The 21,249-nt window shown below is 36.5% G+C and overlaps 1 protein-coding gene and 1 pseudogene across 3 annotated transcripts in view; both read right to left on the bottom strand.

The window, feature by feature from the left end:
- LOC145492307 (uncharacterized) overlaps positions 1-21,249 on the bottom strand; it is a 183,958-nt pseudogene that overhangs the window by 101,439 nt on the left and 61,270 nt on the right. The window lies entirely within an intron of this gene.
- LOC145492437 (tetraspanin-7-like) overlaps positions 2-21,249 on the bottom strand; it is a 53,957-nt gene continuing 32,709 nt past the window's right edge. For both annotated transcript variants that reach the window (XM_081471883.1, XM_081471881.1), the window contains 4 exons: positions 13,813-13,905; positions 10,381-10,539; positions 9,932-10,015; positions 2-8,335 (listed from right to left, as the gene is read on the bottom strand). In XM_081471883.1, coding sequence (XP_081328009.1) covers positions 8,264-8,335; positions 9,932-10,015; positions 10,381-10,539; positions 13,813-13,905 — 408 coding nt within the window. In that variant the 3' untranslated portion in view covers positions 2-8,263. The remainder of the gene's footprint in view (positions 8,336-9,931; positions 10,016-10,380; positions 10,540-13,812; positions 13,906-21,249) is intronic.

The raw sequence follows: 21,249 nt of genomic DNA, 5'->3' as shown, positions 1-21,249 counted from the left end.
TTGTATTAACTAAATAAGCTTAGTTAAAGTGTAGTAAGTTTTTCTACAAAGTTCGCATATATGGTAATCCAGTCATAAAACCTTAGTATTATAAAATAAAGTCACACCAAAGAAGCTGAAACTTTTGTTTGTAGTCATCTTTTTTGCTTGATGTCTACTTTTTGTATTACAATAATTATGAATTTTGTAGGGTGTGGGATATTCACTGCATAAAATGACAATCACTGATAATATTTACAAGTGTCAGTCCACAAGTAGATGTCAATTGGTATTGAACTATTAATGAGGCTTTGTGTGTGACTGTGAGCACAGTCTGTCATTAATGCTAATTGAATAACTTTGTGTAGCTTACCTACTAATGCTGATAATGAATTCAGTGGCTGATTCACAGATATTGTCACATCATGCAGCAATTTTTGGTGAATTTAACTACTCATTAATGGACTTAGCAAATACTAACGTACAGAACTGGCAGTTTACCATAAGGATTGACACTTAAACCACCTAAACCACCTATAGAGAGTTCCCTGTTTAGCTGAGTCATATCCAAGCCTGAGTTCAAGTTAAACATCTGAGTCATGTTAAATGTGAATCAGTTAGTTGGTATACACAGATGACTTGGGCATTGAACTTGGGCTTTGAATCAAAAAACATATACTCGGGTATCTTCTGATTGATTGCTTTAGATCACATTGCAAAAGAGGTGAGACTTGTACTGCTTGTGATGCCCACTTGTCTTCTGACCTTTAACTCTGCCTTATATCTTTCCAAAGTACTGTACCGTAGGAGAAAGCCTGTGAACAAACACAACGCCTTTGACAATGGTATGAAGAAAAGGCTCCTTATGGTTCTTGACAGTTTTCAGCCTTTAACTTTTCAGCAAATCTTCTCTGATTAATCAATACTACCAATTCTTTTCAGCTGCAATAGTAATGGTATTTAAGCACTAAAGGACACCAACATGGCAGATGTAAGTTAACACTCAGGAAAAATTCCCAAAGCTTTCTTTCTGCCTGTTCTAAAGCCTAGATAGCCCGTGAATTTTCCAGTGTTCTCCAAACAAACAAACAGGATTTGTAACAACCTTATCAAATAAAGTATGTTTGTATGGAAACCACTAATTTCTGTGGTGCACCATCTGTTGGTTTCAATTCTTGACTTGAACTTTGGTTTCAATTTGGTTTACTTTTTTGTTTGCTCTGTATTTGTGAACAACTCAGGTCCAGATGTTAGTCAAAGGGGAAAATAACTCTTTGTTGATTGAGTTTTAGAATTTCCCTGCATTTGTGAATACAGTAGGATTCTTGTATATAGCCATAAAATAGTTTTCCTTACTTTAGAAGTACAGTAGTGGAACCCCATCAACACGGTTACTAACGGGTCATGAAAATTTGGCCATATTAAGGGGTGGCTGTATTAGCGAGGTAGGGTTAAGTTTCATGACTGGTCTATTTGTAGCGATGCCTTGTAGGATATGCATATGTATCGCAATTAAACTTCTAAACATCTGAATAGGCATCCAGATTGCAGATATGATTTAAAAAAATTAAAACTGATTTGTACAAACTGTATTAACCATGGAATGATGTCATTGACATGATATGTTAACTTTGAAGAGGGTCGTCCCGGGGTATTCTCGTGAGGCATGATTAGCTGATCTTATTTTCAATGAAACATGAATTTAGGAAATTATTCTTTGTGATCCATGACCTGAATGTTTTGCATGACCCATGAAGAACTTGAATTGATACATAGATTTAGGCCAGCCTAAAGGTGTAGCTCCTGGGCCGGGTTGTTCAGAGCCTGATTAAGCTCACCCAGGAAGGGCCACCGGAGCTCCGCTATTAACTGATATTCGTGATTTCACCACAGCAGGGCTCAAAATAATGGCCGGTCAACGGACAATGTCCGGCCAGAATTGTGACTTGACCGGCTAAAAAATTCACTCGCCAGTCATGTTAATGCGGTCATGTTATTCGTTCTCGAATAAACAATCAAATCGTCAACTGTAAATCTTAAATTTTATCTCTTTGTAAAAATATTATGACCTCTTGCACAAAAAAGCACACCAATGGGTATCTGTTTGAACGGCTAAAAATTGTTCGCTTGCCGTTTGTCATGCATTCAAGATCGCCAGGAGTAGTCAATCCATAAAAATCGATATCGGAAATCAATCAATATCAATCGCTTATTGCTATCGATTAATATCGGCAATCAATAACAATCGATAACTCACAGAAAAATTTCTTTATCGATTGCTATCAACTGGCAAAAATCGATAATTCCTGTCTTCAGGAATATCAATTGTTATCGATTTAAAAAAATCGACAATAACCACCTGCGACTATTCAAAGATGGCTTCATTTATGTAAAATAATACCTGGAACAACATGAGACGTTCATCTTCAGCTTGCTACTAGATTATATTTTCCTCTTGGTCTTCTCCGAGATCTATTCTTATATTTGTTTCCTAATGCAAATAATTGAAATCGCCAGAACAATGACCCTATTGTTTATTTTTTAACTTGTCACTTAGCATGTGACCAACAGTTGTAAAATCTACTGGCGATTGTTTATTGTTCATTAGTTCTCCATGAATGAAAACTCTCTCTAAATATGACTACAACAGAGTTTAGATTTTTTATGGTTTGCACTTTGCATCATTAAGGAACTTCCCAACACTTGTTGTGTAACTGTAGCCATATTCATAGTGATGTGATGATTTGTTGTACGCTGGCACAGGTGAGAATCAAGGAAACAGAAGCTTCTTCTTCAGCTCTGTTTGTTTACCCAGTTATTTCTGAAGCCCAAAATTAGGATCTGTTGATGCATGTTTGGTTTCATTTACGTTTTGATGGACATAAATACTTTGAAGAATATGTTAACTTAACAACAGCTCACACGATTCAATATACCAATCGCACAATTGTGCATCGGTTCATTACCTTTTCTTTAGCAGATGGCAGGAATTCCACTGACAGCATGCACTTCATTGAGCTGCTGAGCCCTGCCAAAGCTATCTTCAGTTAGATTTTGAGCCGTTCTTTGTATTAATTAAGCCACTTTTTAAACGGTCTAGCATCGACTGGAGCAAACAAAGTATATTTTTGGGTTTATACGCCATCATTACTTTAATTTTTTGTTCAATATCTGACCAGTCAGAAATGAGACATCACGAAACTAAAATTGCTTTGGCTGGCCAACATGACCAGCCATGGTCCGAAAATTATTTTGAGCCCTGCACAATGATTTTGAGACGTGAGTCCTCCAAATGGTTAGAGCCTTCTATCAGGATTGCCTTTGCCATGCAATTTGCAATATGGAACTTTGACTTAGCCTTTCACGATTTTGCTTTCTTCAAACACTCTTTCTAGTGTAAGTACAGGTTATTAAAAAGAGAATCTTACTTGCTTATATTTGTGATTTGGGAAAAGGATATTTTTATATCCTCTATTTTTTTCTGTTCGTGAACCGTGCCAGAGACCCTCGTGTATGACCCTCTTTGAATAAATGAGAGGCAGTATATGCTAATGTTGTTTCTTAATATTTGTTTTGTTTGGTGAACTGTGAATACATATTAATGCTTTAAGTGGCCATATTAACAGGGTAAAATTGTAAAGGATTATTCTGGTTGGGATTTCAGAATATGGCCATGGGCCGTATTAATGGGGCAACAGCATAAACGGGGTTTTCTTAAAAGAAAATGTATGGCCATTTCACAGGGACAAAAAAAAAAATGGCCGGTAAATAACAAGGTGACCATAAGGCAGGGTTCCAGTGTATTAAAGTTTCCTTGGGGAATTTTGTGCTACCCATCTTAAAATTCCACTGGATCAGCAGATATGCCTTCAATGAATTCTGTTAGTCAAGCAATCCCATGGTATATAACCTTCCTTGTATCGTGGGCAGTAAATGTGATCTTTTTGTCAGTTTCCCAGCCATTAAGGTCATCATGCAACATTTTTGCTGTCCGTAACAATGCTGGTAACACAAAATTAGTGAAGACAACTGAAATAATGGCCACAATTAGGTGACTAATGAAATCAGCAGGGCTTAACATATAAATTTTATTACTTTTCAACTTTCAAAGTAACAATCCTTACGGGGAATGAAATGATAAAATGCTTGTTAGTGAATTGGTTGAATGTGATCATGAGTGACTATCCAAAATTGTCTCTATAACAAAATGCTCAATTGTGATTGGTTCTCCACACACCTATTTTTCATGTAATTGGCATGTGATCACATGGGTGTCTAATTAGACGTGAATGGACACCTTCACCATTCACATGTCACTTACCTAGACTTCAGTGGCTTAAACCTTCTTAATATTTCCTACGGTTTTTGAAACTCATGGAAACTTTTTCGCCCAAAAAAAGTTTTCAAAAGAAAATTGGAGCTCATGTCAAGAGTAATAATTATCATTGAACCTCATGTCGTACAATCCAGGGAGTAACCATGCTTGGACGTGCTGCGCACTCATTCAATTTTGAAATTACTCACCCAGTTACTCCAGGAATTGTACTCCACTCAGTCCAATTACTATTACTTATCTAAAGTGATTTGACTTTTTCACAAATGACAGACGTGAATAACAGATAGTAATCGGTCAGTAAGTGATTTATACAATGACCTCATTTGACCACGACTACCAACGCCTTTTTCTTATGCTGAATATTAGGGCGACATTGCTCTAAAAAACCCTCTGTGGTTTGAAATCTAGATACAGTCAAACCTGTATATATCTAAGTAGACACCCTCAGGGATTGCTTTAGTATTCAATAGACGTTATCACAGTTTTCGACGCCATCTTGACACGTAGGCAAAGAGGTCAGACATAACAGGGTTTGTATGGGAATCCGATGGCAAATAACTTTTTTCAAAATTGAATTTTACACAATTTGTGAATCGCAACATTAAAATACTAGGTTGAAGATTGTATTCACCAAGTTTGAAGGATGTAGCTTGGCTAAGATGCTCAGTTATTTTTCTAATTTTCCATAGATTTGTCTATAATATTTTTCCCGTGAACCGCGTCTAGATGTCTGTCTAACCAGCCAAATTTACAGACAAGTACCAGGCATAGAGTAGATTGTATTTTGGGTCAAATACAAAAGTCCTGTTGAATGCTGTTGATGAATGTGTCAAGACCAGACCATGTGCAAACAATTCCTAATTTTCCTCCTTGATATCCCATTTTGTTTGGTCGTAATATCCCATATCCCATTTATTCCCTCCCCCCCCCAAATATCCTGTATCCGATAGTTTGTCACATAAATACCCCAGATCCCGAAAACCTTCACAGTACCTCACATAAAGTACGCTCAGAAGGCAGCACTCAAAACCCAGCACCATACAAAACATGACAAACTCTATATTGTCATACCAAGAATAGATCAAGCATAATTTCATACATGAAATGAATCATCTTTCAAGGACCATCCTATACCCCTGGGAGTTGAAGGGTTAAACAAATGAATGAAATAATATTTTCACAATGCAATATAGTAATTTATTATCAGCAGCTAATCTAGGGGAGGGGCCCAGGGGGCCCAGGCCCCCCCTTATTATGGGTATAGCAAAAAATCACAGAAGGAAGAAAAGCCGGCAAGGTAAGCAACCCCCCTCCCCCCTAGCTCAAGGTCTGGATCTGCCACTGATTATTGTTAATAATATGCATTGTATCATTCATCACTGTAGGCTTGGTTACCAGCTGCTGTTCAGGAAAGGAGCCCATGGCAGTAGACTGGACATGAGAGAGCAGTGGAAATCAAGCCCATCATCACTGAAGCAAGTACAATACTTGAACAAAACAGTTGGGATGAAACAAATTGTTCTCAAATGTTTCCTGATGTTGGCAGAGATAAAAATCATGAAATCCTCTTTTCTACACCTGTACTGAGAGGCTATGCTTACTTATCACAAATTATGTTATTGTGTAGCTGTGAGAGATGGAATGTAATAGCTTTAACAAAGGCCCAGTGTAAAAGATACATTACAGTCCTGTTGTCTTTTAATGTAAATACCATATACACTTGCAGAAATCAGTTGAATCAGTGCAATGTTTATACAAATTGCAAAGTAGAACACATTGAGTTCATGGTGTAGAGTGCTTTTCAATTGAGTGTCATAAAACCAAAACTAAAGTAATCACTCTAGCCAATCACAAAGAACGCAGATAATCCAGTGAGCCAATCAAAACTCCGCCAAGTAATTACATGTAGCTGACGCAAAGCTCGGGAAAACGCGTGCGAGTGAATCCCACTTGGTTTTGATTTTACTCCTGATTGGATGAAAAAGTGGCGCGAGTTTTTTAAACTAATCGGGTGGCGTAGTAAGTGCAATACCAATTACTTTTCACACTCAAATGAAAACTGCTCTAGTGCAGTGTAATCAAATCAATATCAGCAAGGTTTTGCAGCTTGAATTAACATGACATTCGCACTGGTCAAATCTGGGTCAACAAACACAGCATGTTGCAACTAAACATCAAACTTTCTTCACTACAGTATCTTCTTAACAGAAACAGGTATGCAATCATTTCCATTTCTTCTTTGAAGAACTGGAAAAGCTAGTGAGATTTGAAGACAAACAATACAAAATACAGCTTTTGAATGTTGTGACTATAGAAGTCTGAAGACAATTTTGTGGCACTTATGTTTCAATATAAGCACCACCAGTACCTTTTAATGCAGCATTTATTAATGTTGACAAACTGTTGACAGCTATTGATCAGAAATAATTTATGCAAAGAATTATTTTCTCCTCATAACTTTCTCTAAAAGCAAGTTTTTTCATGAAACGTTTTTGAATTGAAATTGAAATATGTTTGTGTGATCTGCTTGGAGGTGATAAAAAATGAAAGCTTGCAAAATGGTCAAGTTGTGGGGGTACCTTTACCCTGGGTGCCAGAGGGTTTTGTTTTGTAGCAAAGCTGTGATTATGAGCGGTGCAGCCGCAATTGAGATCCTGATCGAGATCCTTTTACCTTTGATTAATAAAGTTGATTGACTGACTGTCTGGCTACCTGGTAAGAATTTTGTTATAGTATGATAAAAGCAAAATTATAGTAATGCCATTATTAATTTACTATTGGTTCTTTCTGGAACTTTAAAAGCAATTTTGGCTGAAACAGCTTGGGCTAAAAACTGGTGAAATGTATTCATATGGAAATTTTCCAGGCTGTCTGTATTGGCTAAATAGGTTTAAAGACAACTTTCCATTTTGTATTTCTGTAGTTCAACAGTTTGAAACTGTACTGCCATGAATTTGATTAATGGGTTTTAATTTTCTTTTGTTTCTATTCAGAAGAGATCTTTTACAGATAACATGAAAATTCCATTAAACAGCCATGACACTTGATAAATCTATGGGATCCCAATCAAAAGTGATTTTTTAGGCTTTATTTTCCCAACTGATTAAGTCCTGCACATAACTGGAATGATCTCTCGTGTCTTAAATCTTTAATGTAACTAAATTTCTGTTATAAGCACTTCCCTTCCCTGACCTATAAACATTATTAGTGCCTTTTCCTAGTTTAGAGCTTTAAATCAATCAGGAACAGGTGGTACTTATTACAAATTAAAACACCTTTGCACAGGGGGAATTAATTGAGGTGCACTTTTGAGTTACATGTATTAAAAGGATATGGCACTAAAGCAAATAATTATGGTATAAACCATTTAAATTTTGTGCTGGGAATATTACAAAGATAAAATAATTATGAAGACATAATGTCAGAAATCTTATTACCAAGAACAAACTAAGGATAACGCATGCAACTGAACCCTCAATGACTCTGCAGTTGTCAATATGTCACTTACATGAACCATTGTAACGGAGCACACAAAATACTAAAAGATTTCATGTAATTAAGTTTTATAATATACTGAGCATGCTTTACAAAGTTATTTCAATTGGTTTTGGTCATACAAAAAGGTCTCACCACATACCATTCAACATAACTGAAAGAAAAATAATTATTATAGTGTCACAAATGGAACAGGCATGCTGACATATTAATAAACAATAATTATAGAGGAAATTTCTAGTTCATTATTAAATTCAGAAGTATAATTACAACATTTCTTTCAGAGTTACTTGACAGGAAGTTTAAAATCTGTCAGAGAGGTATGATTCATTACACAGTGATCCAACAATGGCATGTGGTAAATCACAAAGAAGCAGAAGTTGTGCAGTGCAGTCCATTTGCCAGTCGGCATAAAATATGAAGGTAGCTTGTTGACCATGTCATGTGCTGCCTCTAAACTAGTTCATATTTACTTGAATGTTGGAGACTGCTTGCCAAACAACAAGAAAATGCTACACCAATAAGCTGTAAATAAAAAAGAATAACTAGAATTATGACAGGAACCATAATGTGCATTATCCTATTAAACATATTCTAGTTCCATATAACAAAAATGCCAGACGTGAATCAAAGTTAATGAAATGACAATAAATTATTGTAATGATTGATAATGAGGCCCTCAGGTTCATCATTTTATTGTTATTATCATTATTGTGCAGTTCCAGAAAATAATCCATATTCCCCCCTCAGAAGGGATTAGAATTTCCTGGGGGTGGGTGGTGAGGGGTGGGTTCTGTAAAACCCCAAAATTTAAAGAAATATATGAAGCTTTATTGAAAATTCCAGAAGGGTGGGAGAGGGGGTAGACTACGAGTAGTCCCTCTTTTGCTTAGTCCGTTTTAAGTGACGTGAAAGAAAACTGCGATAAAAATTCCCGTGTGAACTCCTAGGGGCGAGAAGCACGCGAAAGGAGGGACTACCACCTAAGCCAGAGAATTTAACCTTTCACGGCCAAGTGATTATTCAGCGTAAATGTTCAATATCATTACATGTATCCAATAGGATTCCTTATCTTGACGTCCTCTCATTATTGCCTGTTGTCAAAAACCCCAGAGATGTTTTGAGTAGAATCGCTCTTCACTTCAAGTAGCAAGGCAAAAACATGCTGTGAGAAGTATATCTTCATTAGGTTGTTTGTTAAGCAAAACTGCCAAAGAAGTTTCGAAAAGAAGACAGTAAAGGAATCATCTTGTAATGAATTTTTACTGTGTCTGTAGGCTTAAATTTAAAAATTATTGTGAAATTTTCAAATCCAGAGTTCAACAGAGAATTTACATTATGTATTTGATATGGGAGATCATCCAACTGCGATGACTTGTTTGCCGATAGCAGCAGAAAGTTTCAAGTGAAAGTCTGATTCAATCTTTAAAATGGACGGCAGAAAGGCCAAGCTCAGTCAATTCATATTTACGGAATTGTTCCAGTAGTTTTTTGACAATGCTGGTGACCTGGAGTTGAGCGGCAAAACTACTAACACGCTTGCATTCCGGTTCAAGGTGTAAAGCTTTGCCAAACAAAATACTTGATAAATTGACTCTTCCATAGCCTGTTGGCAGCATTGCAAGAACATCATGGCCTGTGAGACGCAATTCCAACGCTTTGATTTGCTCTGGTTGCAAAGCTTTCTATTATCAGAAAGCAAGATATCGAGTCTTGGATGTTGACAATGTGTTGTCAGTGCTCTTAGCATAAGCCACTCATGTTTTTGTGTTGTGAGAGCAATGCATAATTCAAACTCTGTGGCTTTAGGTGGTAGTCCTTCCTTTCGTGCGCATCTCGCCCCCAGGATTTCATGCAGCCAATTTTTTCTCACAGTTTTCTTTTGTGTCATGTACAACGGACAACGCAAGAGGGACTACTCATAATCTGGGGGGGGGGAATCTTGAAAAAAACCTTCTGTGGGGGAGGTATGGATATTCTCTGAAACTAGACATTATTATTACAATTGCATCTATAACAAAATCCTCAATTGTGATTGGTTCCCTGAGAACCTGTAAAAACCTATGGTACAAAAGCCTTTCATTTAAAATGATTATGGAGGTGAAAAATAAAACAAATTACCTGAAATACTGCAATGCCCAAGGCCACACCTCCAATGATTAATAATTTGTCTTCAAAGAAAGTGACGGCAGCATCATAACAGCCCTGATAGTCAACAATAAATAAGATAAATAATGCATCAAGGGCAAACTTAGCCTTTTGTTTACTAATGTTTTCTGTCTAAAGATGCCAATGACAAAAGTCTGCAGATTGTTTGGAAGGAAAGATGGGGGGCAATTTATGGTTTAATTCTGCACTACGTTTACTGGCCATTGCTGATCATCACAGTTACAGGTAAATATATGTTTCATTTTTTTTTTTCATTTTTAATTTAAAGAATGCCAAAAACAAAACAAAATGCCAAGTATTCAAAACTGGTGAAGAATTTATCACGTACACCAACTTATGAAGGAATAAAATGAATAGCTCCTACATAAAAATTACATTCAGCAAACTCCAGTCAGTAATACCTTTGCATAGATTGTGTTAGGATGTTCTGTGACATTAATGTTACAGTTAGCTTCACTTTTAACACAGCAAGATTGTGGCACTGAATTATTCCCCAATTCATCTGTAGTCCATTCCTTGTAAAACCAGTCTGTATAGTTCTTACTTCCACAACATTCAAGCTGAAAAAACAACCAAACATTTATAATAGTAAACAAAGCATCTACCACTTGGAAATAACAAACCTCCAAAGCTTTTGCAGTACTTTTCAGTTCTTGTATTTGACTTGGGTGGGTTATGTATGTCCAATGCATGTGACATGGGATGTGAGTTTCCAATTGGGAGAAGTAATGTGTCTGAAAGGACTTAGGGCTTTGTTTTTTTTTTTGCATTGAAAAGGGCTAAGATTAGGGTTTAATAGGTCTGTAAGAGAGGTTTTCACATGAATGAAAAAAAGTTACTGGGTTTGGATTACTACACTACACGACTGACTTAAAAAAAACTTGCACCATTTTTTTTCATCCAATGAGAAGTAAAACCAAAACCAAAAACGACTGTGACTCATTCACACACATTCACCCGCACCTCACATCAGCTACACATAATTAATCAATTCAAAAAATTTTGATTGGTTCACTGGATTGTCTGTGACCTCTGCTACTGCCCAGAATGATTGTATTGGTTTTGAAAATTGCTCTATACACAAAAAGATATATTAGGGGTTCAAGCTACTGCATGGGTGACACATACTCTACCTAACAATCCAACAGGTACCCACAGGGTATGCAGGAAAATCTTTTCACAAGAACTTTGAGGTGTGATTCTATTTTGAATTTAAATAATCCCAGAAATATTCAATGTTTTAGGTTCACTTTTGGATACCTGGTGGTTTCATTTCAAACTGTCTTGCACAGAAATAAAATGCTGTCTATGAGAATATAATCCCATTTTTTAAAATTTTCCAGGGGAGAATACTTCTGGACCCCCCCTAAGAGCTTGCACTTTTGTGGTTCATTTAGCAATACTGTATCACAGCCCTCAACTATCACAAATCCTGACGAGTTTTACCAATTGTTCTGCTTTGAACAAATTTATTTTTCAAGTAATGGCAAAAACTGAGCCGATGAGCAGAGAATAAACAGCATCATTTGGCCTCCTAAAAAAAAGTTGAGCATATGTAATGAAGTTGTTCACCCGCTGTTAGCTGGCCAAGAAAGGTATCTGTTAAGCTTGACCTTTCCCCCTCATATTTGGGAAGTAAGCACTCTCCTTTTCCAGTAACAGGACTCTTGCAAAGTAAACAAAATTTGGCCACTCAATCTGAGGACCCTTGGTAACCAAGTCTTTTTTTTTATGACAAGTAACAAATAGCAAACTGAACCTAATGGTGAGAAGACTTGAGATTCAGACAGAAATGTTTTTCTCTCAACCAAAATAATCTCTCCAACTCATATTATTATGCTTGCAATGTCGAATGCTCATAGATAAACCAATGAAATACTTTGCTAAAACAGTATGGTAATTGCTGCCAAGTTATGTCCTTCTGATTCATAAGTTGGCCCATGCAGCCTTTGATTTCAAGAATCTAAGGGCCCATTAACTGATCTTTTCGAGCCATTGCTAAGGAAAATTTATTCTCACATAATCTCATCATTTTGGATCATGTGTACTTAAGGCATCTGTCGATCGAGTATCGGTCGATACTATCGGCCGATATGTCGACTGACACTCAGCCGACATATATTGACCGACATCGACGGACACACATGTTGGCTGACACTCGACCAATACTTCCCTGACACTCGGATGACACTTGGCCAATACTTCACTGACATTCGGCCAACACTATACGCTCATGTGGTCCACTCTTGTTGCTGACTTTATCTTCTCTACTCAAATATTAAATAATCTTCACCAGCCCTTTGAGAGGGTCTTTCAGCGGCCCTCGTCCGTTTTTTACTTTTCATACTGACAACATTCTGCTATCTCAATGACTGTTTTTTTTTTCAGCTATGCTTGTTGAGACCTCAAGTTGCATTAGATATGTATTCGAAATGATGGCAGTTTCAGCTGCATCTTCGCTCTATCAACATATGAGCATAGACGATACAGAGTCTTCTTTTGCATCTCCTGTGGGTAAGGAGACGGCTGCTTTTTTAGCAAAACAACAGTTAACAATACACTGATACCACTGACAATCGACCAATACACCACCGACAGTCGACCGATACATCACCGAACATGTCGGTCGAGGTGTCGGCCATGAGTCAAGCCACATACCAACCGATGGTCTATTAACTTGAATAACATGTCGACCGACACTTGGCCGACTCTCGGTCGACATATCAACCGCATATCAGCCAATATGTCGACCGACTGTTGGTCGATATATCGGCTGATACTCGACCGACAGATGCCTTAAGTACACATGATCCATCATTTTTAGTTAGCTCAGAGTTATTTCATGTGTTTTAACTTTTTCAAGATCAGTAACACCAGTAATGATGTAATCAGACCATGCCCATGGTCATGTGACTAATACTGAAAAAATGCAAAGGCTCCTAGGCAAATTATTTAATCACGGTTTTTTTCATTGATTTAATATTTTAATTTAAATCCTCATTATGCTAAGCATAGATTTTGTTTCATTTCTAAAAGGTCAGGTTTTGAGAGAATTTCAAAATATTGAAAAATTCGTACCTTTCTGAAATAAGCATGATTTTGAAAAAGTAACGCAGAGCTATATTTCCAACATTGGCTTTAATCCAAATTCGTCGAAAAAGGCTGGATTTAATGGAAAAAAAAAAACGCATTTCCTTTAGCATCTAAAGAAACCGGAAGTGCGCCTGATATATATTGGAAGTTACCCTATCAGTGCGTTCGCAATTTACACTACCAGTGCACTTTGGTAAGATCAAACAAAGCCACATAGAGTTAGTTTTTCTCTTTCTATTGCTCTTGTTTTTCTGTCTTTCTCTTATTTTGTCTTTGCTTGTACTTTTTTAACTTTGCATTTTGTGAAATACAAAGAAAAACATCTAAAATGTAAGCAAATTTGCAAGGTTGCCGTAAGTAACTGGAAGTGAAATTTCACCTCCTTAGCAATGCATACGAGCACGCTCATGAATCGGTTAATGGGCCCTTACAACGACATTCACAAACGAATATGGCCACAGATTTTGATAAACTTGCAATATGCAAGTCCAAAGGAATGAAGAAAACAATGGATGGACCAGGATGAGAAAATGTCACCGAGAGCTCTGCAGTTAACAAAATGTCTTTATATCCAAAGCTTGCACTAAAAGTCAAAGAAGAGTTTGACCTTTCCAAAATGCAAATAATTAAAACCACTCAAAAAGTAATGATCAACAAATAAATGAATATCTTCTAAAAAGAATTAAATAAATATTACTGAAAGGTTGCCACACATTTAAAATACAATTTCACTAACTTACTGTTGACTGTAGTCCATCCCAAGCCTGTTTGAAACCATCCTGTCTGTAGTCATTCAGAGCATTATTCAGACCCTCACTAAACCCACTCTTAATCTAGAAAACATAAAGAAAAAGCACATTTAAATTACATGAACAATAAAAGAGCATTACTTGGATTTATCAGTAATTATAGTTTAGCATAAAACAAGCATATACCTACATGTGATGGTTTTCAGGAAAAAGTCATTCCCTGAGTCAAGTGTAAACATAATAAAGTACCTACAGTATGCAGTGATAGTTGAGCCCCTATAAAGCTGCCACCATCTGAGAAATGGCAAGCAGCTGCTTGGGGTTGACTGCTTTGTAGGGGCTGGACAATAAAAGTAGAAATTTGAGTTAGTTTATGTTTATAAGAAAAATACCAAGAATTGTTGATATTTGATGCCATCAGTAAAAAGGCCCATTGTAAAATATCAAAATATGGACAGTCAAATTCATAAATATACCAAAACATAAATTTTCCTTAACTTTCTTCTACGACTCAGACAAGTTAGCACTAACTGTAACTTTATATTTCGTACAATCAAAAAAATGCATGTCATGCAAGCAAATAAAAAATGCAAGTTAAAACAGAAACTTTCTTGTAGCAAGGCTCAATGAAATAACAGTTATTATTATATGGCTAGCTCTGTGAGAGGGCAAGATGAATCAAATCCTGCGCTGTGATTGGCTACCCGAGTGGGCAAGATGGAGCTCTCTTGCCCGCTTAGGACTACCCGCTGTGTCCCGCAAGAAAAATTTCCCCGAAAGCCACATAATAAAACCTTTCTTGACCAAGCTTGTTTGGTCAAGATGGCTGGATATTGGCCTTGTTCTTTTTTTTTTTGCATGTTTATGGACCTCAACTCCATCTCAGTCCATAAACACGCAAAAAAAAAAGGAACTTGGCCAATATCCAGCCATCTTAACCTCACACTTGGTCAATAACCCATATGTAATGCATTACAGCAGTCTGTAAATTGACCTGCGTTTTTAAGGTGGCTGAACACAATTTTGGGGCACGGTCTTGCTGATGTGATTCAGTGTGTGGACAAGGATTACAAAAAACAAACATGGCATCGATACAGCAACCATTTTATTTGTTCAATGCCTAGGCTATTGGTGCTATTTTCCTTCACAAATGACATGTGCAGTGTATTCATTTGGTGATTTTGGTCTGTTATTTGTAAAGGTATTTTAAGAAAAGTAACCATGCAAGGAACCCAAAAATCCTAAGTTTTTCTTCATTACTGAAAGAACCCAGTTAAATGGAGCGCTGCTGTGAAAAGTTTTCTTGGAAATGCCTTTTCCTCAAGCACCACTTGTTAGAATTTCAAAAATTTGGCAAGAAAATATTTTGAAAAAAAGGATGTAGTGAGAGTATTGCAAAGAAAAAATCAAACATAACAGAGGAAATTCTAGATATAAATTTTTTTCTATCTTTAATTAATGCATGACAAGTTACAAGACACTACTTACACTATAATACTTACAGAGTAATACTTATACTATTAACAATACAACACTAAAAATGACTTAAAGAAATATGAAACTATTTACAATGCAGACAATATTACAGTGTTTCAGCCAATAAATTCTACTTGAGGGCCAAAGTGGTCCCTGAAAACCTTTTTTAGGGGCCAATTTTTTTAGGAAAGGAGCCAATAAATTGAAAGCTGCAGAAGGAAAAAATGCATCAGGGTACCAAGGAAAATAAAGTACCAAAGATACAGTGAGGATGAAATGTTAGTACATTGTTGAAGGTATGGGTCACAATTTCGAGTCCTGGGATGCCTTTAAAATACTATGTCTGTGGTAAGCCTGCAGCCTTATAATAGGAAAGGGTCAAAATGGCCCTTTTTTGTTTTTCTGGGGGCCATCTCTGATTTCAAAGTGGGATTCCCACAATGGCCTGCTCTGGCAGAAACACTATTACTGACAAATAGATACCTATAAATACAACTAAGAATAATATATATGGCTAAAACACAATGCGGGTGGCAAAGTTCACAGTGTCTACGTTATGGGCTGAAAAATCTGTGATAGACTTGTTCCATTTGACTTTTCTGACTTTTATTACAAAAGGTGTCTATAGGGGCAAATATTTTAAATACAAGAGAGCATCTATAATATAGATTGTCAAAAAAATATGGAAGGTCAAAGGGTCAAAAATAGGCTGAATTTTCGGCGTCGACAAAACCTGGATCGGATCACGGATCGGATCACGGACCGGATAACGGACCAGATCACGGATCGGATCACGGATCGGATCACGGATCGGATCACGGATCGGATCACGGATCGGATCACGGATCGGATCACGGATCGGATCACGGATCGGATCACAGAAAAAAAAAAGTTTTAAAGAAAAAAAAATGAAAAACTAAAATCAAACCGTTTATAAGATAATGATAAATAAAAAATAAAAGTGGAAAACTAAAATATGTTAAATGAAAATAAGAATCCCGAATTTGACGCAATGACATGTTAATTACAGAGAATGACAAGAGGTCATTTAAAAAGCCACATAAGCGCCTAATTTACGACGAATTTAAATTGTAATGAACAGGCAGATGTAGTTATATTTGAACGTTAGTTGGCTCGAAGCTTGCGTGAACCTCCCATTCTCGTTTTTGAAATTGTTATCAGTGGCTAATTCTCAGCTACATTTTCGTGTCAGATGTGAGCATTACAGTTGGCGTTACAGTTAAATGAGAAAACTTACGTACGAAAGCTCAAGGACATGACTTGTTTTGAAGGAGCTACGTCACGATTTGCACATCTTGAAAAAACTAGCCTAGTTTTTCAAGTTCGTCATTTGCAATTAATTAATCTTTGCCATCCTTGACGATCCTCATTCCGTTTTGATTTGTTCTTGCCTCTTAAGTGTTTTCTATCCTAGAACACGATCATTTTAAGGTTTTATTCTATTTAAAGGCAACTCTTTACGACCCTAAAAATAACTCTAAAACTCGTGACGTAACTCCTAAAATGTTGTTTATTCTCGGGTTGCGTTATCGTTCACACTATCGATGTCATTCCTAGAATTTTTTGTAAAACAGCTACATTTCCTTGAAATACAAATGGTTTGTTTCGTTTTATTCCAGTGCGAAATATCGTATTCCAAACTCACATCTTGTAAAAGTATAGACTTGTCTCAAAAACGGAAATTGTTTGAAATCATCAGGTGTTTAATTTTTTAGTGTTTTTAGTTTTTGTGTTTCTATTCATACGTTCGTCCTATTATTACCATGCTGACTCGTTTTATGACAGTTTGATGCAAGTGAATACACGAAATATCATTTATCTGAACTGCGGAGAAAGATATGAAGACATGATTGATCATCGCAATCAAAACCCAACAGCCTGAAAAAAATTCATCTGTGACCAGCTCCCAGTTGGCTTGATATTATAAAAGAATAAAGGAATATCACACCTGAATTAAATAAAACTTTCTGCTCACAGTAGTCACTCTACTGCAATTTGCTCAACAAAATTTTGAATTTTTTTCCTTGATCTGATCCATGATCCGGTCCGTGATCCGATCCGTGATCCGATCCGTGATCCGATCCGTGATCCGGTCCGTGATCCGATTCGTGATCCGGTCCGGTCCGGTCCGATCCAGGTTTTGTCGATGCCGCTGAATTTTGGCATTATTGAGGGCCACTTGAAATTTTCAAATTTTGGCTACTTTATAGTAACTTGATTGTGCATTGTTTGAAAATAAGGGTAAATTATTTGGATACTCAGATACGTGTAAATGTGAAATCAAAAATTTATTTTGTGATATATACATTAATATATTTCACCTGTGACCCAATTGCTTAACCATACCACGGTTTCCTCAAAAAACTGGATCAAGGATCAGTTCAAAATAAATCAAATAAATTAAATAAATTAAGAGTGTGTCCATGAGAAAACCAGACAGAACTGCAGGCAGGAGGTGAGCTCAAATCACTGATTTTGCTCAAACTTGGCACAAATGTTAGGTTTGGTGAGTAAATGATTATGGCAAAAAATTAGGTCAAAATATTTTATTCCCGTCAAGTTAGGGGGACCCCGTCCAAAAATGGCCGTTTGTCGCTAATTTATGCATATTTAATTAGCTGTCTTTGATTTAGTATTTCTATGACAGGAAAGGCCATGTGAAAATGAAATCCACTGGATCATGTTCTACTATTATCAGTCTCAGAGCACAGATATTCATTTGAACTAGACAATTTGATTTCTCTCTGTTACTCCATCTTAAGTAAAGTGCATATTTTGTAGTGTTGTGAATAGCCTTTAACTGATGGCAAATATCTGCACTGGGCAACAGTAAATACACATTATTCTAACATGAATAGTGAAAGCAATCACTAAAGTTCTCAAAAAAGCCATAAAATGTTTGGGGACTTTAATCTTTTTTCTGTGCTGGCATACTGTTTACATAAGACTTTACAATTTTTGACCATTTCATGAACATCCACTAAAACAGGAAAGCCATTTTTCCCTCTTAACCTAACTCAAAATCAACAAGAAATATCTATCTAAGTATTTTCCTATCAATTTCCAGTATAAATTCAGCAAAAAGAAGCATTTGAGACATTTCTTTCATGTATTTTCAGAGCTACATTTTGTGGCATTCTCACGATATTGATAAAATGTGACAGAAGAAGATTCAATGAGTAAGTTCCCTCAACTTATGTTTTCAGGCGTAAAATAGACTGGAAAAGAGAAATAACTACTACATACATGTCACTTAGATGCGATTTTGTGCTCTCGTTGATTCTTGGATTGCAAAATGTCCAGTTTTGTGTCATCTGTTCCGTTGCTTTGACCTGAGGTTTAAAGAGAACATCCATTGCCATCCCACTTTTGCCATCAGAGATATTTTGTCGAGAAAGCTACTCAAAAGGCCATTTTAAATCCAAGAAGAGCCATCACTGCTATAAGTGTTATAGCATACAGATTTCCTTCAAAGCTAACCACAAAACATTCTGCCATCTTTGACGATATTGAGAGTGAATACCTATAAAAATAGACTAAAATTGCCTATCAGTGGCACAAGTTGAAAAATTGATTTCGCTTGTATTTTGCCCTTAGATAGGTCCTAGTAAGACTAGATGCTGACCATAGTTAGTTTCTACTAATACAGCTTTCTTTGGTAGAAATATGCTAAAATGATTCTGCCCCAATTGAGCTCAAAATCTACTTCTGGTTTTGCTGAATTTTCTGAATATTTGATTGCTTTGCGCTCCATACAACAGTTACTTAAGAATCTTTCAATGGATTTTGTATTCAGCTCAGGTCTTCATGGTATGACTGAGTGAAAAATAAAATAAATCGAAGTTAGTTTTGAGCCCGAAACGAGATCAAACAGACCGGCAAAATTTTACAATGTGTTGAAAGCGAATTATTGGATTAAAACATCACCTTATTTTGCTATGGGCTTTAACTTAAAATGCCTTGAAAACAGTCACTTTCTATGGGTTAACTATAAATCCACCTGTTTGAAAATCAAGAAATATCTCTCGGCAAATGGTTTTAAGAAGCCTGGCTTGGCCTGTGTTTTTCATCAATTTTGCCTAAAATCTGCTGTTGGAATGTAAACTATTGCGTGATGCAAGTATAGTCATTCGTTTCCGACAAACTGCTTAAATAAATCTTCAGAAACGTCATATGTGGAAAAAATAATGAAAAATGTTTTGTTTTTGTGTAAGTTCGTATAAATATATAAACATATAAATATAGATTTTCATTTGCCTTGCAACACCCACAACATCCCTGATAAAAAACGTGACTGCAGGCTGCTTGGGGTAATGATTGTATATGTTTCACATAGCTTGTTCATCTCCAGAGGATGTGTCACTTGATACTTTCACTGATTACCAATGGCCATTTTAGAGATAAATTTAACCAATCCTCTATCATTTATGGCAATTAGATCACTGAAAAATTAACTCACATGGAAATACGATAAATTACAAAAACTACTAACTGCGTGACGCCATCTCAGCTCTTCTACGACTTCTACCCTGTGCAGAAAATTTGTACATTCACAATATGCTCAACCTCAAGTAGAAAATAACAGCAAAAGGCCGGATTTCTAGAATTTAGCCGAAAAAGAGATTGCGTTTGCATTTCAATCATATTGGGACACATTTGTTAAAAAATCTACTTTTTCTACTGGTGTGTTTGTGTATTATTCTGATTGAAGGGTTTCGTGCAAAAAGGGCGTAATAACTATGTAGCATTTTGGGCTGATTTTTATTTTTTACAGGATCAAGCTAATTTTTGGCAGACAGACTTGTTTTGACATGAAAAACATTGTTGCGTAAAATAAAAATCGGCCCAAAATACTACATACGCCCTTTTTGCTCAAAACCCTTCAATTGTTACCTGTCTTTTAAATTTGCAAGTCATAATATTGATAGACAAATATACATTACATCTAAATTAAAGTACCAGTCTCTGGGTGCAACTCTGCCAGCCCTTAAAAAGACATCACAACATTTTTGCCTCCTAAGGTGATTCATTAGGAATAAAAGTTGTTGTTAAAGATTCATGGCTGCGCTACTCATAGGTGTGTGACAAAAAAGGAAATTCATATCATGACAAGGACCGTGACAGTAATCAACAACCAAACAGATTAATGTGACTAAGCTTGAGCGACAAGTTGATCACATGAACATAGAATACTTTTACAATAAGGAATGATCTGTAATTCAGAGTAGAAAACCAACGTGTTCGGTGACGGTTGAGATTTTTGGTGAGCTTTGTGACGAATAAAAGATTTGAGACGAGACTAGTGTTGGGTGAACTGGTGATTTCCAACAGTTGTCAAACTATTTTTTTTTGAACGGTTTTCAACATTTGAAAAATGCAATAAAAGGATAGGTCACTGTGCTTAGCCTGTGTGTAGCTGTATCCACCCTCGAGGATGAAGGGGGATGGGTATGGCTACATGTAGGTTGCATTGTGCTTGGATAAGAGATTTGATGGGCCAACTCCATTTGCATCTGTACTAGTTCTAATCACTTGCCTTATTTTATCGGTTCATGTTACATTTTGCGGTACCTGGAAGCAAAGTTAATATAGCATACTTGGAACAATGCTGGTATATTTAATCCATGTGCCTGGAATGATCAGACGCTGGTCAACCGATACAGATAAAAAGTATTAACATGAGTCAGAGACGCTCTCTGATCTGACCTGAACCTGTTCTTTTCATGATGAATTGGGAGAAAGTTCTGTTTATGACCCGTTTGGCCTTTGGGCATTTTCTCTCTGATGTTTTTGTACCTTGATATCTCTCAAGGGACCCTACATCTTTTGGTTCACCCTTTCCAGCTAAGACCACTGGATGAACGATGTGATGGACAAATAGGCTTTGCATGGATATTTTGTGGAGTGGTAAGCATCGCAACACGCGCATGA

This window comes from Orbicella franksi, chromosome 7 (assembly GCF_964199315.1).
Source record: "Orbicella franksi chromosome 7, jaOrbFran1.1, whole genome shotgun sequence".
Taxonomy (NCBI): domain Eukaryota; kingdom Metazoa; phylum Cnidaria; class Anthozoa; order Scleractinia; family Merulinidae; genus Orbicella; species Orbicella franksi.
This window is presented reverse-complemented; position numbering and strand designations above follow the sequence as displayed.